General features: G+C 39.7%; 1 protein-coding gene across 1 annotated transcript in view; it reads left to right on the top strand.

The window, feature by feature from the left end:
• The first annotated feature begins 10429 nt into the window (after positions 1 to 10429).
• The window catches only part of LOC126194766 (autophagy-related protein 16-like), a 110695-nt gene continuing 97374 nt past the window's right edge, over positions 10430 to 23750 (top strand). Inside the window, exons 1-2 of the mRNA XM_049933052.1 lie at positions 10430 to 10707; positions 11079 to 11361. Of these exons, the coding sequence (XP_049789009.1) occupies positions 10593 to 10707; positions 11079 to 11361 (398 nt within the window). The 5' untranslated portion in view covers positions 10430 to 10592. The remainder of the gene's footprint in view (positions 10708 to 11078; positions 11362 to 23750) is intronic.

Raw genomic sequence — 23750 nt, forward strand, 5'->3', positions numbered from 1 at the left:
ACTCTTGTTTCATACAGTTAATATTTGTAGCCCCTCTTCCTCAGCTGCCTTTTAAATGATCAGTGCCACCTGGTGTTGCCTGTGTAGATTCCAGACAATGCTGATGGTGAGGGTTGTGATATTACCTGTCGCCATAGATATTTTGACCAGCTTTACTTTTGTACTTGTTATATATATATATATCCAACCTCTAAATGATTGCGCAAAGATTTATTAAAGTGCCAGAACTTAATGTAACATCAACAACAGAACAACTATATTTTTTAAATAATACAAAAACAAATACATCAAAGATACTTGCACACATGTAACAGAAACAAATATGAACTTGTAATATTATTTACAATCGTTCAACACTCTCCCACAAGTTCATATTTCATCACCAAATCAAGAATTTAACTCAATCTTTATTTTCATCAGTTACTACCATCCCAATCAAAGTTTTCATTCTTGATAGCTTCTTTGCTGGTAATCCCTTAGTAAGAATGTCAGCTGCCTGATCTTGTGTTGAAACATACTCGAGATTGATCTTCTTCTAATGGACTAACTGTCGTACATACTGATAGCGTGTTTCAATATGCTTATATCGTTCATAGAATTCTGCGGCTTTGATATATTTAATAGCACCAAGATTGTCAATGCAAAAAGTAGGAATTGAACTCTTTTCAACAGTGTCAGCTTCTTTCAATAAAAGATCAAGCCATACTAGTCATTTACTTGCCTCACTGGCAGCAACAAATTCAGCTTCCATTGATGATTGTGCAACACATTTCTGTAGTTCACTTTTCCACATTACTGGTCCACCACAAAACTTCATTAAAACTCCACTTGCTGAACGTCTAATCAATTTTTCACCTGCATAATCAGCATCGCTATAACCTTCTATAGTAGAATTGTTCATTTTCCTAAACTGAATTCCATCATTTATTTTACCCTTCAAATAGCGAAGAATTCGTTTAATGAATCTTAGGTGTGCTTTGGTAGGCGAATCTTGTGCTCTTGAAGCAACATTTACAGCATAAGATAGATCTGGATGTGTCCCCAATGTTAAATATGTGAGACTGCCTATAATTTCTCGGTAAGTGTCGGTATCAGTGGCTGGTGGTGAATTACCAGGTATCCATCCAGGCTCAATTGGTAATGATGCTGGTTTGCATCAATCATATGATACTTGGCTAACACTCTTTTCACATATGCAGCCTGATTAATCTTCATACAATCATTAAATCTTTGGACATTCAAGCTAAGATTACAATCCACTTCACCTACTACCATATCAAACTCTTCATGTAATTGTTTTGTGTAATTATGAACTGTTTCACCAAGTCCCATTATCAATCCATCATCCACATTAAATAAATCGATTATATTCTCATTAAAATACATACAAGGATCAGCACTACCCTTCTGCAAATTTGATTTCTTAAGGTATAACTTTAAACACTCATACCAACATTTAGCTGCTTGCTTCAATCCATAAAAGCTTCGAGGCAGTCTGCAAACGTGGTCTGTGCCATCATCATAACCTTGTGGTTGTTGCATGTAAATTTCTTCCTCCAGTTTACCATTCAAGACTGCTGTTTTAATGTCAGATTGTTTGATGTTCCAATTTCTTTGAACAGCAACACACAAGAGGGCTCTCAGAGTTTCAAACCTAACCACAGGACTGAAAGTTTCAGAAAAAACAAGCCCTGGCCTTTGGCTAAACCCTTTTGCAACTAGCCTTGCTTTTTACCATACAATGTCATTGTTATTATCCAATTTAATTGCAAACACCCATCGATTTCCAATAGCCTTCCTTCCAGCTGGGAAATCAACTAATGTCCAATTACTAACCTTTTTATGTGAGTCCATTTCTTCATCCATTGCAGCTTTCCAATTTTCTACGTCTGAGGATTTCACTGCTTCGTCGTACTTCCTTGGAACTTCTCTCAGCATCACCATCTTGGGTCGCTCAGGTTCATTAAGGTAACGTATCGGCCTTCTAATTGTTTGTCTGTCCCTCAATACTCGACGACCGTCTTCATTTCCAGTTCCTTCTACATGATCCTGATGATCCAGTCTTCTAATATTTTCTTTTGATATTTCGTCATCATTAGAATCAGATGTTTCTGTATCATTCATAGTTGATATGTCAACTAATTTGGTAACATCACTCTTCAATGAAACTTCCTGGCAGATTAAAACTGTGTGCCCGACCGAGTCTCGAACTCGGGACCTTTGCCTTTCATGGGCAAGTGCTCTACCATCTGAGCTACTGAAGCACGACTCACGCCCGGTCTTCACAGCTTTACTTCTGCCAGTATCTCGTCTCCTACCTTCCAATCTTTACAGAAGCTCTCCTGGCAGAAGTAAATCTGGGAGGACCGGGCGTGAGTCGTGCTTCGGTAGCTCAGATGGTAGAGCACTTGCCCACGAAAGGTAAAGGTCCCGAGTTCGAGTCTCGGTCGGGCACACTGTTTTGATCTGCCAGGAAGTTTCATATCAGCGCACACTCCGCTGCAGACTGAAAATCTCATTCTAGATCACTCTTCAATGATTGCTTCAATATTTCATCATTGAATTTTACATCTTGGTGTACAATAACTGAATGCCTATCTGGAAGGAATACACGTTAGCCACAGTCATCATAACCAACTATATAACCTTTCAGAAATTTGGTATCAAACTTTCTCCGTTTCTGTTCTGGAATCCAGACAAAACATGCTGTCCCAAATACTTTTAGATGATTAAATTGACTCTTCCTTCTCAAAAATAATTCTATTGGTGTCTTTCTTCGAACCTTCGTTCGCCCAGTTCGGTTCAGAATATGAGTAGCTGCAAGTACAGCTTCTCCCCATAAAGCTTTTGGAATATGCTTTGCAGGCTGAAGCCATGAACGTACCATTTCGCAGATAACTTGTATTCACACTCAGCAACTCCATTTTGCTATGGTGTATACGGCACAGTCAAAGAAATTCTCAATCCAATTGACTCAGCATATCTTCTCACATCATTATTGTCAAACTCATTGCCACCATCAGTCTGCAGTTCCTTAATGGTACATTGAGCTTGTGTTTTCACCAACTCAATGAGTATTGGCAACTTCTCCTTTCCCTCATCCTTTTTCCGTAAAAAAATATGTCACTCTGAAGCTTGAGAAGACATCTTTAAAAACAAGAAAATATCGATGTCCAGATAAATCGTTTTCCTCCATTGGACCACAGACATCAGCGAAGATTAATTCACGTGGGCTAGTTGACTTGTCAACTCATGAACCAAAAACTAGCCTATCATGTTTACCTAGCATACAACCTTCACATAATTCATTGTCTAACCTTACATTGATATCATGAGAAGTCAAAAATGATTCTACATGTTGTTTGTTCTGGTGCCCAAACCTTTCATTCCACAATTGAAGAGTATCAGAAGCTTCCTTTACTTCACAGGACTTTCCTTTCTTAATCACTTTCACTGCCAAGTGAAAAGTTCATTCTTGCTTTTAGATAGAGCAATAGCAATTGGAATATTGTCTCTATAAAATGACCATATTTTACCATCATTTTTGATACTTTGGTCAATACCTTTTTCCGACCTTTTAAACAGAAAATAAATTACAAGCACCATCTGGACAATACCATACATCTTCAAAATATCGTCTAGTCCACTCTCTTCGATTATAAGTTTCAACATCAATACGACCACTCCCAAATGCCTCGATATGTACATTATTTTTAGCACTGTACGTTTTGTTGTACATCAAAAGGAGTGTATAAAACATACCAGTCTTGACGATTTGTAACGTGATGTGTCGCGCCACTAACAATATACCACTCGTCACATTCTGCTACATCTACGTTTGTAGGTAAATTACATACTTTCAACAAAGTTTCTTCTGGAACTTCTCGTGACAATGTTTTCACAGCTGATAACATTGCACAACCACCACCACCACTAGGACAGTTCCAGGAGATATGACCTTTGCTTTTACATTTAAAACACACTATGCCCATTTTGCAGTCTTTCAAAATGTGTCCAATCTTACAACATGAAAAACATTTCTTCACATCGTGGTTGCTTGAATTTTGCACCTTTTTCACGTTACCCAATTTAATTTTGCTTCGTTGCTGTGTAGATACACTTCCCTTGGTTCTTGAAAACATTTCAGCAACTACATTTGTTTCTTCTCTGTCTTGAATTCGCAGCTCATAATTCAAACACCTTTTCTGTAGTTCATGTCATATTTTGTCAGCTTGTGGTAGATCATGCCAAGTTACGTAAATGTGACCAAATTCTTTTGGCAGCGTCTGAAGCAAACGTGCACACCAATCAGCTTCCTCTACTGGTTTATTTAGCACAGACATCTTTACTTCTTACTTCTACTTCGTCAAATGTTGCTAAATGACCTTGCATACTGCCTGACCATTCCCAGTCTATATTGTGAAACCTATCTCGCAACAGGTCGATATTTTCAGCAGACTGAATATCATAGATCTGGTGTAATTTATCCCAAACATCTTTTGCAGTTTCACATGTAGCTACTCGAAGTAGCGGTGTTGTTTCTATTGACAAAACAAGATGGTTCTTCGTTTTTGAATCCGCTTTCGACCAAGCACTTAATTTCGTTACATAATCTTCAACATCTGTTTCCAGTTTCACAAAAGATCCTCATACAACAGATTAGAGATTAGATTAGATTAGTACTTGTTCCATAGATCATAAATATGACACTTTGTAATGATGTGGCACATGTCAGGTTAATAAAAGGTGTCCATACAAGATATTACATTACACAAAATATTACATGACACTTAATATTTTTAATAATTTTTTTGTGGGGGTTGGGGAAATTACCCACTTATTATATCCGAAAATTCATCTAATGAGTAGAAGGAGTTGCCATTAAGAAATTATTTTAATTTCCTTTTATATGCTATATGGCTATCTGTAAGACTTTTGATGCTATTAGGTAAGTGACCAAAGACTTTCGTGGAAACATAATTTACCCCCTTCTGAGTCAAAGTTAGATTTAACCTTGAGTAGTGAAGATCATCCTTTTTCCTAGTGTTGTAGCCATGTACGCTGCTATTACTTTTGAATTCGTTCGGATTGTTAATAACAAATTTCATAAGTGAATATATATATTGTGAGGCTACAGTGAAGACCTCTAGCTCTTTAAATAAGACAGTGCAGGATGGTCTTGGATGAGCTCCAGCAATTATTCTGATTACACGCTTTTGTGCAATGAACACTCTTTTACTCAATGATGAGTTACCCCAGAATATGATGCCATAGGAAAGCAGAGAATGAAAATAGGCATGGTAAGCTAATTTACTCAGGTGTATATCACCAAAATTTGCAATTACCCTAATAGCATAAGTAGCTGAACTCAAATGTTTCAGCAGATCCTCAGTGTGTTTTTTCCAGTTCAACCCCTCAATCAATGCATACACCTACAAATTTAGAATATTCTACCTTAGCCACCGATTTCTGATCGAAGTCTATATTTATCAATGGTGTCATTCCATTTACTGTGTGGAACTGTATATACTGTGTTTTGTCAAAGTTTAATGAGAGCCCATTTGCAGAGAACCACTTAAAGATTTTCTGAAAAACATTGTTTACAATTTCACCAGTTAGTTCTTGTCTGTTGGGTGTGATAGCTATACTTGTATCATCGGCAAAAAGTACCAGCTTTGCATCTTCGTGAATATACACTCCTGGAAATTGAAATAAGAACACCGTGAATTCATTGTCCCAGGAAGGGGAAACTTTATTGACACATTCCTGGGGTCAGATACATCACATGATCACACTGACAGAACCACAGGCACATAGACACAGGCAACAGAGCATGCACAATGTCGGCACTAGTACAGTGTATATCCACCTTTCGCAGCAATGCAGGCTGCTATTCTCCCATGGAGACGATCGTAGAGATGCTGGATGTAGTCCTGTGGAACGGCTTGCCATGCCATTTCCACCTGGCGCCTCAGTTGGACCAGCATTCGTGCTGGATGTGCAGACCACGTGAGACGACGCTTCATCCAGTCCCAAACATGCTCAATGGGGGACAGATCCGGAGATCTTGCTGGCCAGGGTAGTTGACTTACACCTTCTAGAGCACGTTGGGTGGCACGGGATACATGCGGACGTGCATTGTCCTGTTGGAACAGCAAGTTCCCTTGCCGGTCTAGGAATGGTAGAACGATGGGTTCGATGACGGTTTGGATGTACCGTGCACTATTCAGTGTCCCCTCGACGATCACCAGTGGTGTACGGCCAGTGTAGGAGATCGCTCCCCACACCATGATGCCGGGTGTTGGCCCTGTGTGCCTCGGTCGTATGCAGTCCTGATTGTGGCGCTCACCTGCACGGCGCCAAACACGCATACGACCATCATTGACACCAAGGCAGAAGCGACTCTCATCGCTGAAGACGACACGTCTCCATTCGTCCCTCCATTCACGCCTGTCGCGACACCACTGGAGGTGGGCTGCACGATGTTGGGGCGTGAGCGGAAGACGGCCTAACGGTGTGCGGGACCGTAGCCCAGCTTCATGGAGACGGTTGCGAATGGTCCTCGCCGATACCCCAGAAGCAACAGTGTCCCTAATTTGCTGGGAAGTGGCGGTGCGGTCCCCTACGGTACTGCGTAGGATCCTACAGTCTTGGCGTGCATCCGTGCGTCGCTGCGGTCCGGTCCCAGGTCGACAGGCACGTGCACCTTCCGCCGACCACTGGCGACAACATCGATGTACTGTGGAGACCTCACGCCCCACGTGTTGAGCAATTCGGCGGTACGTCCACCCGGCCTCCCGCATGCCCACTATACGCCCTCGCTCAAAGTCCGTCAACTGCACATACGGTTCACGTCCACGCTGTCGCGGCATGCTACCAGTGTTAAAGACTGCGATGGAGCTCCGTATGCCACGGCAAACTGGCTGACACTGACGGCGGCGGTGCACAAATGCTGCGCAGCTAGCGCCATTCGACGGCCAACACCGCGGTTCCTGGTGTGTCCGCTGTGCCGTGCGTGTGATCATTGCTTGTACAGCCCTCTCGCAGTGTCCGGAGCAAGTATGGTGGGTCTGACACACCGGTGTCAATGTGTTCTTTTTTCCATTTCCAGGAGTGTAGAATGGCAAGTCATTAAGTGACCTGGTACCTGTCACCTAATTTTTCCTGCAAAATCTAGCATACACCTCTCCTATGGCTGCTACCTACCAACAGAACTTTCCTCTTACTTCCAACTTTTTTTGAAACAGTTGGATTCCTAGTGAGATTCTGTTGCATTTTAACTACATCTACTTCTGCTGGAGCCTCTTCCTTACTTAACTGTGGTAGCAAGGCAAATCTATTGGTTGTGCCAATTGGGAAACTGTCAGACACTGTCCCCTTTCTGTGGCCCCTGTTCCCAGCTACCACTTCCCACCGCTGATTACCCTCCTCCCCCGTTAACCTCTTCAGTTCCTCCCTTGCTCTGCCCAAATCAGCCTGAAGGGCTCTAATTTTCTCCTCCTGTTCAGCTATAATCCTACCTCTTGAGCAAACCCTGCAAAAGAATGGAAGAGTCTCGTTTGCTTCCCCAATTCCCATGCCGCTACAATTTCCCCAATGAAACCACCTGTCACAACAGCTGCACAAAACCCCTGAACTAACTTTCCTACTGCAGCTCACACACTTAGTACCCATGGTAGTTTGGAAATTAGTTACGAGATTTACTAAGTGATAACGATAATATATTAAATACATATGCAATGGGACACTAAATATGTTTTGGAAACGAATATGTAAGTAAACTATTACCAAATGCACTTAAATTTGTGGTATAACGCTAAATATGCACGATCAAAAATTAAGCCTAAACAGCAGAATGTAACGAAAACGAACTTTCTGCGATAAGTGGAAGAATACGTAAATAAAAGAAAAACCTTTAATGGCAAGCTTGAAGAGCACACTAATAAACGTATTTGATTAGTTAATCTATACCAAATGTACTTAAGATTGCGGTATAATGCTAAGTATGCACACTCGGAAAGTAAGGCAAAGCCGCGAAATGTAAACAAAACGAACTTTTAGCGATTACTGGAACAATACTCAAATAAAAGAAAAAATCTTTAATGGTGAGCTTGAAAGGCACCCTAATGAACGTATCTGATCAGTTAAACCCCAGCAAATGCACTTCCAATCGCGGTATAACGCTAAATATGCACACTCGAAAAATTAGGCCTAAGCAGCAGTAAGTAAACAAACGAACTTTTCGCGAAAGCCGCGAAATGTAAACAAAACGAACTTTTAGCGATTACTGGAACAATACGCAAATAAAAGAAAAACTTTTAATGGTGAGCTTGGAGAGTACCCTACAGAACGTATTTAATTAGTTAAAAGTGTTCAACTACAATTAATTACAACCTAAATTACTTAACTTTCATGAGAGCTCTGTCTCCATACATGCGGCCTTGTGCAGGGCTACCAACCATCATCGTAAAGAGCGTCACATTCCAAGACAGCCTTCATGAGAATACGCCAGGTAGCCCAATTTTCTTCGCCATTTAATTTTTCAACCTGTTGTTTTTCTTCAGTCATGATGTTTTGCCCTTATTTTCTGTTTACGCGTACAAAAACGTCGAATAACTTCGTAAACTGTCTGCAAAAAGGTTGATAGCGTCGCAGGCCGTCTGCTTGAATTAGTCGATTCTGACACTATTAAACACGTCTCAATTATATATCAAATCAATGCTAATCGGAACCACGCTCCTGTGCTACCATGTTAGGATAAAAAATATATATCCAACCTCTAAATGATTATGCAAAGATTTATTAAAGTGCCAGAACTTAACATAAGATCAACAACAGAACAACTATATATTTTTTAAAACTTCACAGATCTCTAATACAAAGAACAAATATATCAAAGATACTTGCACACATGTAACAGAAACAAATATGAACCTGTAATATTATTTACAACCCATTAACAGTGCTGAATCTACAATGAATGGGCTGCCACATGGTCTCAACTGCTACTACACTGAGGTCCTCGCCGCTTTTCTTGAGACAATTGGTGATGAGATAGTTTTCAAAGAACTTACACCTTCATATGCGAAATCTCAGGCAGTCAGATCTCCAAAATGGAGATGTTGTAATGTGTTGTCGCCATAGAGTACTTAAATCTATAGCATGAACAGTCAGATGCGCAGAAGGAGTATTCTGTCCGAAAAATCTACTACAGCTCAAGTCACATGGTCCTGGAATGGTGCTATTTAGCCCATATAGCGCTTAGTGTATTTTGAGTGCTATTACTTCGCTGCTACAGACGAATCACATTCAGAAGTAATGTGAAACTTTGTACATGCATTTTACAATCATCTTAAGAATTAGATACCAGGAACTGAAGTTTGCTTAAAGATGTGATGAGCAATGGTATTGCGCTCTTTTGCAACAGTATCATAGCTCAGATTCCACTTTATTTAACTTACTTTTGGTTAGGGGATAAGAAATGAAAGAAAACAATATTTTTAAAGTATTGTATTGCGTTGATTCATATTGTCGAATCTGTTCTAATTAATTACGTTACAATGACACTGTATAGGAAACTATCTCATGTGGAAATACTTAGATACGCACAAGGGTTTGTGAACCTGCGGAAACTGGCGGAAATTAATCAAACTGTCATATATAAATTCGCATATTAGCGTAGAGGTAGTATGTAAACGCTGGCTGACAGTTTACTGAAACACACTTGCAAGTTTATCTAACACTTGTCTTGTGGGGACTGATGACGTCAGATGTTACGTCCCATAGTTCAAAAATGGTTCAAATGGCTCTGAGCACTATGGGACTCAACTGCTGTGGTCATTAGTCCCCTAGAACTTAGATCTACTTAAACCTAACTAACCTAAGGACATCACACACATCCATGCCCGAGGCAGGATTCGAAACTGCGACTGTAGCAGTCGCACGGTTCCGGACTGCGCGCCTAGAACCACGAGACCACCGCGGCCGGCAGTCCCATAGTGCACAGAGCCATTTGAACTTGTCTTGTAAACACACGGCCATAAAATCACAGACATTATCTTTACAATACAATACTTCATAGCACTGTGTCTTGGTATAAAGTGCCTTATTTCAATATGTCATTTACAGTTATACATTTTCTGTACATAGCTATGAAAAGTACCTTATCGTCCTTTCACATACTTCTCTTTACATCGTTAACAACAACAATACTGCACCATAGCTGTTACTAAAACCCAGACGTGCAGAAACGTATATAAAGCAAGACAAATACATGTAATACTCAAGTTGCGATATTACCGCAAATTATAGACAGGCAACGTTGCCCCAAAATTACGTGACTGGCGCGGTTTGAGTTGAGAACATGCGCAGTAGACCATGCTCACTTCTTATTATACATATTCTATGGTTGGCGCCAAAGACTATTGTAGTGCAGTGCGGCGCGCTAAGTAAGAAGGCTGTGGTGATAGATGTTTTTTAAAAGTTGATGGCAGTAGGGAAATTTGACAACATATTTCAACATTATGACAGTTCATCCCAATGTTTCGAGAAACTGTTTTTTCAGCTGACCAATAGACACAAAACAAAATTAAATGGCAACACCTAACCTGTTCGGAGAAACTTCAGATTGGAGAAAAAGTATCCTGTCACAACTGCAAAACAGAAACAGACAAGAATGTCAGCCCTTTAATGACCTCATAGCCCTCCGTAAGTAATTTACTTTGGCTGCAAAGTCATTCAATAAACAAACGGAGGGTTTTATTCGTAATGGGTGAAGTGTAGGTAATGTTTACGATTTCATAACCTATAAATCTTGATGTAACTGTGTTGTGGGAATATCCTGCTGCACATTACCATATTCTATACAATATTAATAGATGTGGCGTTGTTTTTTAATGCTGCAACGATATTTATTCAATGTGACTCACGAAACATCTGTGTTACCATAATGTGCTCCAACCTCATCGTGATTTCGTATCACGCCACAAGTCACACAGCGATTTATAAGAGATTTAAGAAATTTTGTAAATTGTCATCGAAAAATATTTTGTGATGCAATTTGTGTTACCCGGTTTCAGATAATCGTCTTTTTGAAAGTGCGGCAGCATTACGAACTGAAAATCGTGAATTATTCGTTGAAAATGAGACCTTACGGCGACAATCCCTCGAAAGACTACCGAGAAATAGTTTGTCTGATGGAAAACCCAATGATAGAGTGCAGGCCCTGGAACAAAAGCTACTCATGCAGCAAGAGGAACTTACAGAACTACACCGTCGAAAGGGGGAAAATGCGCAACAGATAATAGATCTAAACAAGAAACTCCAGGAGAAGGAGAAACAGCTCAATGCCTTAGAAATCAGGTACGGATTTGGTAGTGATTAATCGTATTTAAATTATTTTAAGTGACGACTCACCAATAATGGATATTGGTGGCTTCGTTCCGTGACGTGTTGATGGTGTAGTATTTGACATCATGTGTGTGCCAACAGAAAAATGGGGGACAATCTACCGATATGGAATGTCCGCTTTGCCCGTCAGGTAGCGATTCGAAGTGTGACGACATACATGTGCCTTAACAGAAGACTGGCTGCTTCTTTCTCTCACCTCCTTTTTTTTTGTCAAATGTGACAGTATTAATAAAATTGCTTCTTTACTCTCGTCTACATTAGTAAAATAATGGATTATTGTGTTGAGTGTTGTCTCTGTTCATCAGTGCTTCATTTATTATTTTGCTGTATCACTTTTCCTATTAAATCATTCCATGTTTTCTCATACCACACAAGGCTGCACAGTGGTAAGACACTGGACTCACTTTTAGTTGATTCAGATTTCTGTCGGGCCATCCAGATTTAGGTTTCCCATGGTTTCTTAAAGCTGGCCTAAGGCAAATGTTTGGATTATTCCTTTGAAAAGGACATGGTTAATTTCTTTGCCCGGCATTAACTGGGGTAATTTCCATAATGACATTGTCTTTAATTGAATGGTGAGTCATAATTTTCCAGGTCTTGTGAAGAACAGTAAGCTGTGGGGAGTTACAGGAATGTTTGGTATAATTGTCAGCTGTGTCCAATGACATAGGCAACAAGTGGAAAACACTGTAGACAGTAAGACGACTATAATGTGATCTTACTGGCAATTTTTTTTCAAACAAACTAAGCTATAAATCAGTCTGTCACCACAACCAGTTTTCGTTTTTAATATCACATCCGTTGCCATTGCCAACTTTAAACCAAACTACCACTGTCCTGTGTAGCCTAGGCCTCTAGCAAAGCTACAAATCAGTATGTTATTACAACCAATTTTTATGTTTTCATATTCATTGGCTTCACCAGATAACAACAAAAAAAACAGTGAATATGAATATGTGCACCAAAGGTGACGTGACAGCAGCAACTATCATTGTCATTGGCCAAAGCTGACTACTCAGTTGAAGATTCCTCTTGACCTGCCAATGGTATATTTCTTCAAGTGCGATGTATGGTTCAAATGGCTCTGAGCACTATGGGACTCAACTGCTGTGGTCATAAGTCCCCTAGAACTTAGAACTACTTAAACCTAACTAACCTAAGGACAGCACACAACACCCTGCCATCACGAGGTAGAGAAAATCCCTGACCCCGCCGGGAATCGAACCCGGGAACCCGAGCGTGGGAAGCGAGAACGCTACCGCACGACCACGAGATGCGGGCAGTGCGATGTATGTTTCATAGGTGGCATCATTAATGTTTTTGTTTGTATATTTCAGTCATGTGTTTCGTTTACAATATGTTGTTTGCTTGATGTGGATGGTGGCTTATATCATGTCCTTTACTAGATCTCTGGGGGTTTAGTGGAAATGGTGAGCGTATAGGGGAAGAGCATTGTTGTTCTGATATGACCAATATGACCAGTGAGGTCACTGTGAGCACATTTTTTTCCCCCTTAATTGATGTTGTGCTGATGATAAACTGTAGCATAGTTTGGTATTAGATTGTAATGATAAGTGGGGTTTGAAAGTGTTAATTACAAGAACATCCCCACCTAAGACCACCTATTCCCATGAAGCAGCCAAAAGATGGTCAGCTTTTATTTTGCTGATATTTTTGTGTTACTGTTTCCACTGATTTGTTGTTAGTTGAGGTTCGAATCTTTGTGATGATGATGATTTCATTAATTTATCGGAGTGGTGCCATGCTGTTAACTAATCATAGCCTTTCTTACTTCGTTGCCTCACATTTTGCTCTAAGTACTTAGAATTTATTTTGATATTAAAGATGTAGGCTAGGTGTATTGCTGTCCACAGGTGATTGTATTCTTTTTATTTGTTTATAATGAAGTTTTACATCATTTGTCAGAACTGGAATAAACAAACAGATTATTCACTTTTTGGCTGGAGTGTAGTGTTGGGACACCATCTCGAAATCTTGACTGATCTTTAGTGTTTGCCATGGTCTTGGTTAGGGTGGATGGTCATAATTTGTTTGAGTTGGCAGAGCCTATGAATGTGAATGCCAAATAAAGATTATGGCGAGAGACTGACATTTAGCGTAGCCAAGTTTTCTTTTCATACCATATTTAACACACTTGCCATTTTAAACACACACAAATTAAAAAAATCTATATCATATTATGTGCAAGTTGCAAGTTTCCAGTAAGTATTTCGATATATATGATACAGAAATTGTGGACAATGGAGTGGGGGAGGGGGCGGTGGTTGTTGTTGTTGTTGTTGTTGTTGTCTTCAGTCCTGAGACTGGTTTGATGCAGCTCTCCATGCTACTCTATCCTGTGCAAGCTTCTTCATCTCCCAGTACTTACTGCAGCCTACATCCTTCTGAATCTACTTGGTGTATTCATCTCTTGGTCTCCCTCTACGATTTTTACCCTCCATGCTGCCCTCCAATGCCAAATTTGTGATCCCTTGATGCCTCAGAACATGTCCTACCAACTGGTCCCTTCTTCTTGTCAAGTTGTGCCACAAACTCCTCTTCTCCTCAATTCTATTCAATACCTCCTCATTAGTTACATGATCTACCCATCTAATCTTCAGCACTCTTCTGTAGCACCACATTTCAAAAGCTTCTGTTCTCTTCTTGTCCAAACTATTTATCGTCCATGTTTCACTTCCATACATGGCTACACTCCATACAAATACTTTTAGAAACGACTTGCTGACACTTAAATCTATACTCGATGTTAACAAATTTCTCTTCTTCAGAAATGCTTTCCTTGCCATTGCCAGTCTACATTTTATATCCTCTCTACTTCGACCATCATCAGTTATTTTGCTCCCCAAATAGCAAAACTCTTTTACTACTTTAAGTGTCTCATTTCCTAATCTAATTCCCCCAGCATCACCCGACTTAATTCGACTACATTCCATTATCCTCATTTTGCTTTTGTTGATGTTCATCTTATATCCTCCTTTCAAGACACTCTCCATTCCGTTCAACTGCTCTTCCAAGTCCTTTGCTGTCTCTGACAGAATTACAATGTCATCGGCGAACCTCAACATTTTTATTTCTTCTCCGTGAATTTTAATACCTACTCCAAATTTTCTTTTGTTTCCTTTACTACTTGCTCAATATACAGATTGAATAACATCGGGGACAGGCTACAACCCTGTCTCACTCCCTTCCCAACCGCTGCTGCCCTTTCACGCCCCTCGACTCTTATACCTGCCATCTGGTTTCTGTAAAAATTGTAAATAGCCTTTCGCTCCCTGTATTTTATCCCTGCCATCTTTAGAATTTGAAAGAGAGTATTCCAGTCAACATTGTCAAAAGCTTTCTCTAAGTCTACAAATGCTAGAAATGTAGGTTTGCCTTTCCTTAATCTATTTTCTAAGATAAGTCGTAGGGTCAGTATTGCCTCACGTGTTCCAACATTTCTTGCGGAATCCAAACTGATATTCCCCGAGGTCAGCTTTTACCAGTTTTTCCATTTGCCTGTAAAGAATTCGTGTTAGTATTTTGCATCAGTGACTTATTAAACTGATAGTTCGGTAATTTTCACATCTGTCAACACCTGCTTTCTTTGGGATTGGAATTATTATATTCTTCTTGAAGTCTGAGGGTATTTCACCTGTCTCATAAATCTTGCTCATCAGATGGTAGTTTTTTGTCAGGACTGGCTCTCCCAAGGCCGTCAGTAGTTCCAATGGAATGTTGTCTACTCCCGGGGCCTTGTTTCGACTCAGGTCTTTCAGTGCTCTGTCAGACTCTTCACGCAGTATCGTGTCTTCCATTTCATCTTCATCTACATCCTCTTCAATTTCCATAATATTGTCCTCAAGTACATCACCCTTGTATAGACCCTCTATATACTCCCACCTTTCTGCTTTCCCTTCTTTGCTTAGAACTGGGTTTCCATCTGAGCTCTTGATATTCATACAAGTAGCTCTCTTTTCTCCAAAGGTCTCTTTAATTTTCCTGTATTCATTTTTGCCTGCTTCATTTACTGTGTTTTTATATTTTCTCCTTTCATCAATTAAATTCAATATCTCTTCTGTTACCCAAGGATTTCTACTAGCCCTTGTCTTTTTACCTACATGATCCTCTGCCGCCTTCACTACTTCATCCCTCAGAGCCACCCATTCTTCTTCTACTGTATTTCTTTCCCCCATTCCTGTCAATTGTTCCCTTATGCTCTCCCTGAAACTCTGTACAACCTCTGGTTTAGTCAGTTTATCCAGGTCCCATCTCCTTAAATTCCCACCTTTTTGCAGTTTCTTCAGTTTTAATCTACAGTTCATAACCAATAGATTGTGGTCAGAGTCCACATCTGCCCCTGGAAATGTCTTACAATTTAAAACCTGGTTCCTAAATCTCTGTCTTACCATTATATAATCTATCTAATACCTTCTAGTATCTCCAGGATTCTTCCAGGTATACAGCCTTCTTTTCTGATTCTTGAACCAAGTGTTAGTTATGATTAAGCTATGCTCTGTGCAAAATTCTACCAGGCGGCTTCCTCTTTCATTTCTTATCCTCAGTCCATATTCACCCACTATGTTTCCTTCTCTCCCTTTTCCTACTCTAGAATTCCAGGCACCCATGACTATTAAATTTTCGTCTCCCTTCACTACCTGAATAATTTCTTTTATCTCATCATTCATTTCATCAATTTCTTCATCATCTGCAGAGCCAGTTGGCATATAAACTTGTACTACTGTAGTAGGCATGGGCTTTGTGTCTATCTTGGCCACAATAATGCGTTCACTATGCTGTTGGTAGTAGCTTACCCGCACCCCTATTTTTTTATTCATTATTAAACCTACTCCTGCATTACCCCTATTTGATTTTGTATTTATAACCCTGTATTCACCTGACCAAAAGTCTTGTTCCTCCTGCCACCAAACTTCACTAATTCCCACTATATCTAACTTTAACCTATCCATTTCCCTTTTTAAATTTTCTAACCTACCTGCCCTATTAAGGGATCTGACATTCCACGCTCCGATCCGTAGAACGCGTTTTTTTTCTCCTGATAACGACGTCATCTTGAGTAGTCCCCGCCCGGAGATCCGAATGGGGGACTATTTTACCTCCGGAATATTTTACCCAAGAGGACGCCATCATCATTTAATCATACAGTAAAGCTGCATGCCCTCGGGAAAAATTACGGCCGTAGTTTCCCCTTGCTTTCAGCCGTTCGCAGTACCAGCACAGCAAGGCCGTTTTGGTTAGTGTTACAAGGCCAGATCAGTCAATCATCCAGACTGTTGCCCCTGCAACTACTGAAAAGGCTGCTGCCCCTCTTCAGGAACCACACGTTTGTCTGGCCTCTCAACAGATACCCCTCCATTGTGGTTGCACCTATGGTACGGCTATCTGTATCACTGAGCCACGCAAGCCTCCCCACCAACGGCAAGGTCCATGGTTCATGGGGGTAGGGGAGGGGGGGGGTAGTCCACTTCATAACCTGTACCCACTTTCTGTACAGGTCAGATTTTAAAGTACCAGTGGTCACAAGTGTCAGAGGGATGCCTTTTTTGGATAGGGAAGGGGGAAAGAAAACGAGTTTTAAGAGAGATTGGCAGACACTCTCAGTTTGAGAAAACAGATGAACAGGAGACAGATTTTAGCATACAGCCTCCATTTAAACAATGTTTAACAGAAAGTAATCAGAAACTGCCAGTTCATCTTCGCCAAAGCAGTTATAATCCCATTAGCATGCAGTATCAGTTACCTTTATTACACCAGAACATTCCGGGACTCAGAAATAAAGTTGATCAACTACTAATTTGTATCGATGAAATGAATTCGTCTAACCAAATTGACATAATCTGCCACTCTGAACATCAAGTGACCACTGGTTTAGATATGTTAGACATTTCAGGATTTAAGCTAGCATCCTACTTCTGCAGAATAGATACGGATGAAGGAGGAGTTGCCACATTTATTAAAAACTGCCATAAATTCAAGAACATTGACATTAATAAATTCTGTTTAGAACAGCATCTAGAAGCATGTGCAACAGAAGTAGAGTTCCTTAACAGATCCTATATAATAGTAACTATTTACCGAGCACCTGCAGGAAATTATAATCTACTCATAAATCATCTAGAAGTTCTTTTGGGTTGTTTAACAGGAAGAAACAAAGAAACATTGATTGCTGGTGACTTTAATACAGATTTTCTAATTCAATCTTCCAGTAAACATTCACTGCAGTTAGTAATGTTGTCTTTCAATCTAACTCACACTGTAAACTTTCCAACTAGTATCACTAAATCCTCAAGGACAGCCATTGATAACATCTTTATAGACAACTCACAGGAACAAAATCATATCATAAAACCTGTAATAAATGGACTATCAGATCATGACATGCAGCTCCTTGTTTTAGATGTAAATTCTAAGCAGATTATCAAGACTGTTAAATCTGAGTACTGGAGAGTAGTCAATCAACCAAAAATTGAGTGTTTTAGAAAACTGCTCAAAGATATGAACTGGAAAGATGTTTATAGTGCTCATGACATGAATGAAAAATATAACACATTCAGGAACAATGTCAGTACCATGTTTGAAAACTGTTTTCCTCTAAAAGTCACTCAAATTAAACAGAAGTCTATAATAAAACCATGGCTTACACAAGGAATAAAGATTTCCTGTAAGACAAAAAGGAAAATGTATCTGTTGACCAAGAATAGCTCCAATGCTGATGATTTAGCTAAATACAAGGGTTAGCGTAAAATATTAAAAAAAGTCATTCAGACATCTAAACAAATGCACTACGAGAAGAAGAGAGCAATGTCAGGGAACAAAATAAAAACGATATGGGATATAGTGAAAGAGGAGACTGATAGAACCAGAAAGGAACAGGAGCAAATAGCACTAAGGGTAGATGACACTTTAGTAACCGATGGGCATAGTGTGGCAGATCTATTTAACAAGTACTATATATCCGTTACTGATAGAATGGGATTGTAAGGATCAGTAAATAATGCCCTTGAATATCTGAAAATAGCGTTTACAAATAGCTTCAGGTACATGAATATGTCACTCACTTCATCAAAAGAAATAACTTCCATAATAAAATCTTTAAAAACAAAGCATTCTAGTGGTTACGATGAAATATCAACAAAGTTAATTAAGGCATGTTCTTGTGAGTTTAGTACAATTCTAAGTTACTTGTGTAACCAGTCAATTATAACTGGGACATTTCCTGACTGGCTAAAATATGCAGATGTTAAGCCTCTATTCAAGAAAGGGGATAAAGAGATACCATCAAACTACAGACCGATTTCACTTTTGCCAGCATTCTCAAAAATTTTAGAAAAAGTAATGTACAGGCAGCTTACCATCTGACCACAAATAACATATTACCAAGAACACAGTTTGGATTTCTGAAGGGTTCTGATATTGAGAAGGCTATTTACACTTACAGTGAAAATGTACTTAATTCATTAAATAACAAATTATAAGTAGCAGGTATTTTCTGTGGTATGTCAAAGGCATTTGATTGTGTAAACCACATCCTTTTAAATAAATTAGAATTCTGTGGTGTCACGGGCAGTGCTGCAAAATGGTTCAAGTCATACCTCGCTAACAGGAAACAAAGGGTGTCAGTGCAAGGGACTAGTGAATTAAGTCATCAGTCATCATCAGAATGGGAAGAAATTACATGTGGTGTCCCACAAGGATCCATCTTAGGGCCATTGCTTTTGCTTGTGTACATTAATGATCTCTCATCAGTTACACTGCCAGAAGCAGAGTTCGTTTTGTTTGCAGATGACACAAGTATTGCAATAAGTAGTATGTCGAGTGTAGTTCTAGAAAGATCTGATAATGATATTTTCATGGATATTAATAAATGGTTTAAAGCCAACTCACTGACATTGAACTTCGAAAAGACTCACTATATGCAATTCAGAACCTGTAAGAGGTTTGCACCTAGCATATGCATAAAGTATGAAGAAGAGCAGATAGAAGCGGTTGACAGTCTTAAATTCCTGGGATTACAACTTGATAATAAATTCAGTTGGGAGGAGCACACCACAGAACTGCAGAAACGCCTTAACAAATCTGTATTTGCAATTCGAGTGTTAGCAGACATAGGCGACATAAAAATGAAAAAGCTTACATACTTTGCCTACTTTCATTCCATAATGTCATATGGTATAATATTTTAGGGTAACTCTTCAAGTCAGACAAAAGTTTTCAGTGTCCAAAAGCGTGTAATACATATTATTTGTGGGGTAAATTCACGGACGTCCTGTAAAAAACTCTTCAAAGAACTGGGTATACTAACTACTGCCTCTCAGTATATTTACTCCTTAATGAAATTTGCCCTAAATAATATATCTCTTTTTCCAACAAACACCTCAGTTCATACATACAATACCAGGAACAAAAATGATCTGCGCAAGGACTTAAAAGCACTTACTTTAGTTCAAAAGGGGGTCCACTACTCAGGAACACTCATCTTCAATAATTTGCCAGCAAACATAAAAAAAATTTAGTTACAAATAAAGATCAGTTAAAAAGGAGCCTGAAAGACTTACTAGTGGCCAACTCCTCCTACTCCATTGAAGAATATTTTAATAAACAAAAAAAAAAGAAAGGAAATTGACATGTTCCACATCCACGAGGATCTCCTCAGTACGGATCTATGGAACGGAAAACTAATCTAATCATCCATTATATTTCCCAGATCTGTGTCTCCAATTGATAACATAAATTAAGATTAATTTTCTTATTTCATGCCCTTTGTCATTTCATGCAATTTCAGTTGAGCATACAGAGGACAACCAAATTTTGTATGTAAATGTCAGTTTACTCAGGTTTTTACAAAAATTGTTTAAGCATCTGTCATGTGAGGCTTGTTCTTAAGGAGAACATTCATATTTTTAATGTAGAAAAATAAGGTGGTTAAATGACATTAGGTAACTGCAGGTACATTGTAGGTAAGAGCCTAAAATTAGTCTTTTTTTATTAGCGGGAATGATGCCCGCCTATTAGGGAACAGAAAGTAAGCTGAAACTAGAAGGGAGCAGGAGTGAAATGTTAATTTCTGATGGAAATATAAACTGTTCATAAAAAGTTTTGCTCTACATGCATATGTGCGAATGTTTGTGGACTTAGGTTCCAGGTGCAGGGAGAATGAAAGACTAGGTATGGTCAAAATTGCCGGACTTTCCATGGTAAGTTGTTCACATATTTTGATGGATGCTCTTCCAAGGTCATCCACTGAATGATAAGGTTTCCTGCCACAATATACTACAAGTTTCAATTTGTCCTAAACATGCTCGATTGGATTCTCTTAGCAGGTACTGCAGGTCATCTATTTGGTTGATTCTTACCTTCTGCAGAAATGTTTTTAGAATTGTTGCTAATAATGGATAGCTAGAGGCCAAATTTGTGTGCAGACATTTGTGTATTTTCTGAGTTGACAAGGCCCTCCCAGTTGCCACCATAAATTGTGACATGTTGAATCCTCCTTGGGGTACGTATGACTCACAATTTATAGGTAGTGGTTATCAGCCAGTGGTTTTGATCACTGACGAGCACTATGAAGTAGATCTTGAAAGTATTGTTTTGCAAAATATCAGTTAAATGTTTGAATGTCAGTGTGCTGTATACCATTTAGGTAGTACAGCTTCCTGTACTGACAGCTTGTCTTGCCATCAAGTGACAGTGTGTGCACGCTTAAGCTTGAAATGACTCTTTGAGGCTGGTTGAGAAACTGAGTGACAGACTAAACCTGGTGAATTGTCCTGGATCACAATTAGACACATGGTGCACTATAAGGAGTGATTGGCCAACTTAAACACACTGTACTATATTCTGACTACTTGTTGCTCCTTGGCACTATCTTTTGATGTTGTTATCATTCATTTTTCTGAAAACTTCTCAGAACAGTTAGAGAATCAGCGAATGAGGGCATGGGCTTTGATTTCTTGGTGACTAACAGACCATAAATTTTTTGTCCAGTTTATGTGAAGTAAAAGTAAAAATGTCCTCAACTTGAAGTTTGGTTTGAATACCACAGTGCTTTACTAGACATTGTCGTCCTGTGGGAGGTATCCCCTTGTATTTGTCATGCCTTTGAACTGACCTACTGGCACAGTTACAAGGGACCTACTGCTTAACTGCAGCTCTGAACCATGATATTTCCTTATTGGTCACTGTGGATTGATGCCCTAGTACACAATCTCCCTTGCCACGGCTGCAAGGCCTTTCCAAACAGCCTCGTGATTCCAAACCCACCATGTCTTTGCTAACCCTCCTAGCCAACCACATCCTGACTCAAAATTATTTCTTTTCTGAAGGCCAAATCTATAAAGAAATCCTTAATATTGCCATGGGAACTCTCATGGCACATCCTATGCCTGCTTATAAACAAACTATCTGGAGAAATCCTTCCTGTCGAGTCACCACTAAAACTGCTTGTCTGGTTCAAATTCAGATTACGAAAATATCATGGCCGAGAAAATCTTTGCTCTTTCGTCCTTACCCTCAACACACTTCACCTGGTTATTCTCAGCTCAACAAGACCCCATTCTAGAAGTCAATTTGTACAGCTGAGATAGTGCCATAAATACTTCTGTTCACATCAAGCTCACCAACCACCAAAAGTACCTCCATATTGACAGCTGTCACCTGTTCCATGTCAGAAAGTATCTTCCTTACAACCTCACCATATGTGGATGCTGCATTTCCATTGGAAAGCAGGAGTTGTCAAAACATATTGCTAACCTTATTAGAGCCTTTACTGACAGACAGTATTTTACCCACCTCATCTTTGACTAGATCTCCCGTGCCAGTTTTACCTCAGACACCAGTAAACCTGCGAACCAGACATTGACCAGCACTTCTCTGATCATCCAGTATCTCCCTGGCTTTGAAAAGCTCAACCACATCCTTCACCATGGTTTCAACTATCTCTCATTGTACACTGATATGAGGGATATCCCACCCACATCACCCAAGGTAGTGTTTTGTAACACACCCAACCTACAGGATATCATTGTCCATCCCTATTATACTGCTGCTCCCAATCCTGCACCATGTGGCTTATTTCCTTGCGGTCAGCCCAGATGCGAGACCTGTCCCCTTACACCCACTCACCACCTCCTTCCGCAGTCCAGTCAAAGGCGTCACCTATTCTGTAGGAGGAGGGGCCACGTGTGAAAACAGCCATGTTATATATCAAACAGTGTAAAGTCCTTTTTGGAATACCAACAATATTATGAAAAGGTCAAATTGCTACTCACAAGAAAGATGACATGTTGAGTTGCAGACAGGTTCGATGAAAAGACTGTTACCTATAATCTTTCAGCCAAAGCCTTCTTCAGAAAAGAGAAAAAACACACACACATTCACACAAGCACACATACTTTCACCACACAGTAGTTACCTCTGGCCAGACTGGTTATGCTGCAATTATTGCACAGCATTCTTTATGGACATGAGAAATAACAAACTTCGTGTTACATTAAACTAAACAGTTGGAACTTCTCTTTCCAGTATATCCTATATTCTTGCAATCCCTCAGGTCTAGGTCTCCACTAACTTCATTTCCCACTACATTACCTTACCTTTCCCCTTCTCTCTTCCACAAACACCACTCTTTCCATGTCCAGATCGTGTATACTGCCTTCCTTCGACACACTTCCTCCTCGTCCTCTACCCCCAGCATGCAGGTTTTCTCTCTCTCTCTCTCTCTCTCTCTCTCTGTGTGTGTGTGTGTGTGTGTGTGTGTGTGTTATCTCCCCTTCCTCTCAGCTTTTCCCTCCCTCCTCCCTCTCCATCACTCTATATATCTTACGTGCTCTACTCTCTGAACTTCTTTTGTCTTTTTGGGCAGCCAATGAGTCATCTGCCAAAAGAGCTGCCTCACTCTATCTCACTACCCCCTCCTTGCCTTGTGCATCTTTCCCTACCCCTCCTAACTTCTATTAGTCCAGGTAACAGCTTTCAGTAATCAATAATTAGTCTCGCCATGGGAATGTATATTTGGGTGTTTGTTTGTGTTCTTTTACTAGGAAAAGAGAAAGAGCTTGAAAGCTAGTGTGAACACTGCTTTTTGTTGCATGTTTCTATGCTCCAAATATCACTCCACTGTAGGCTAGTTATTGCCTTTTCATTGTTTTACGTATGATATTTTTTTACATTTACAAATCATTGTCGGAGGTGAAAAAGCCATAAATGACAACAAAGATACTAGAAACTCCAGGTTGGAATGTCAACAATATTAGGAAAAGAATAGATTGCTACTCACAGCAACGATAACCTGTTGTGTTGCATGCAGGCACAATGAAAAGACT

Source organism: Schistocerca nitens, chromosome 7 (genome assembly GCF_023898315.1).
Source record: "Schistocerca nitens isolate TAMUIC-IGC-003100 chromosome 7, iqSchNite1.1, whole genome shotgun sequence".
Lineage (NCBI taxonomy): Eukaryota > Metazoa > Arthropoda > Insecta > Orthoptera > Acrididae > Schistocerca > Schistocerca nitens.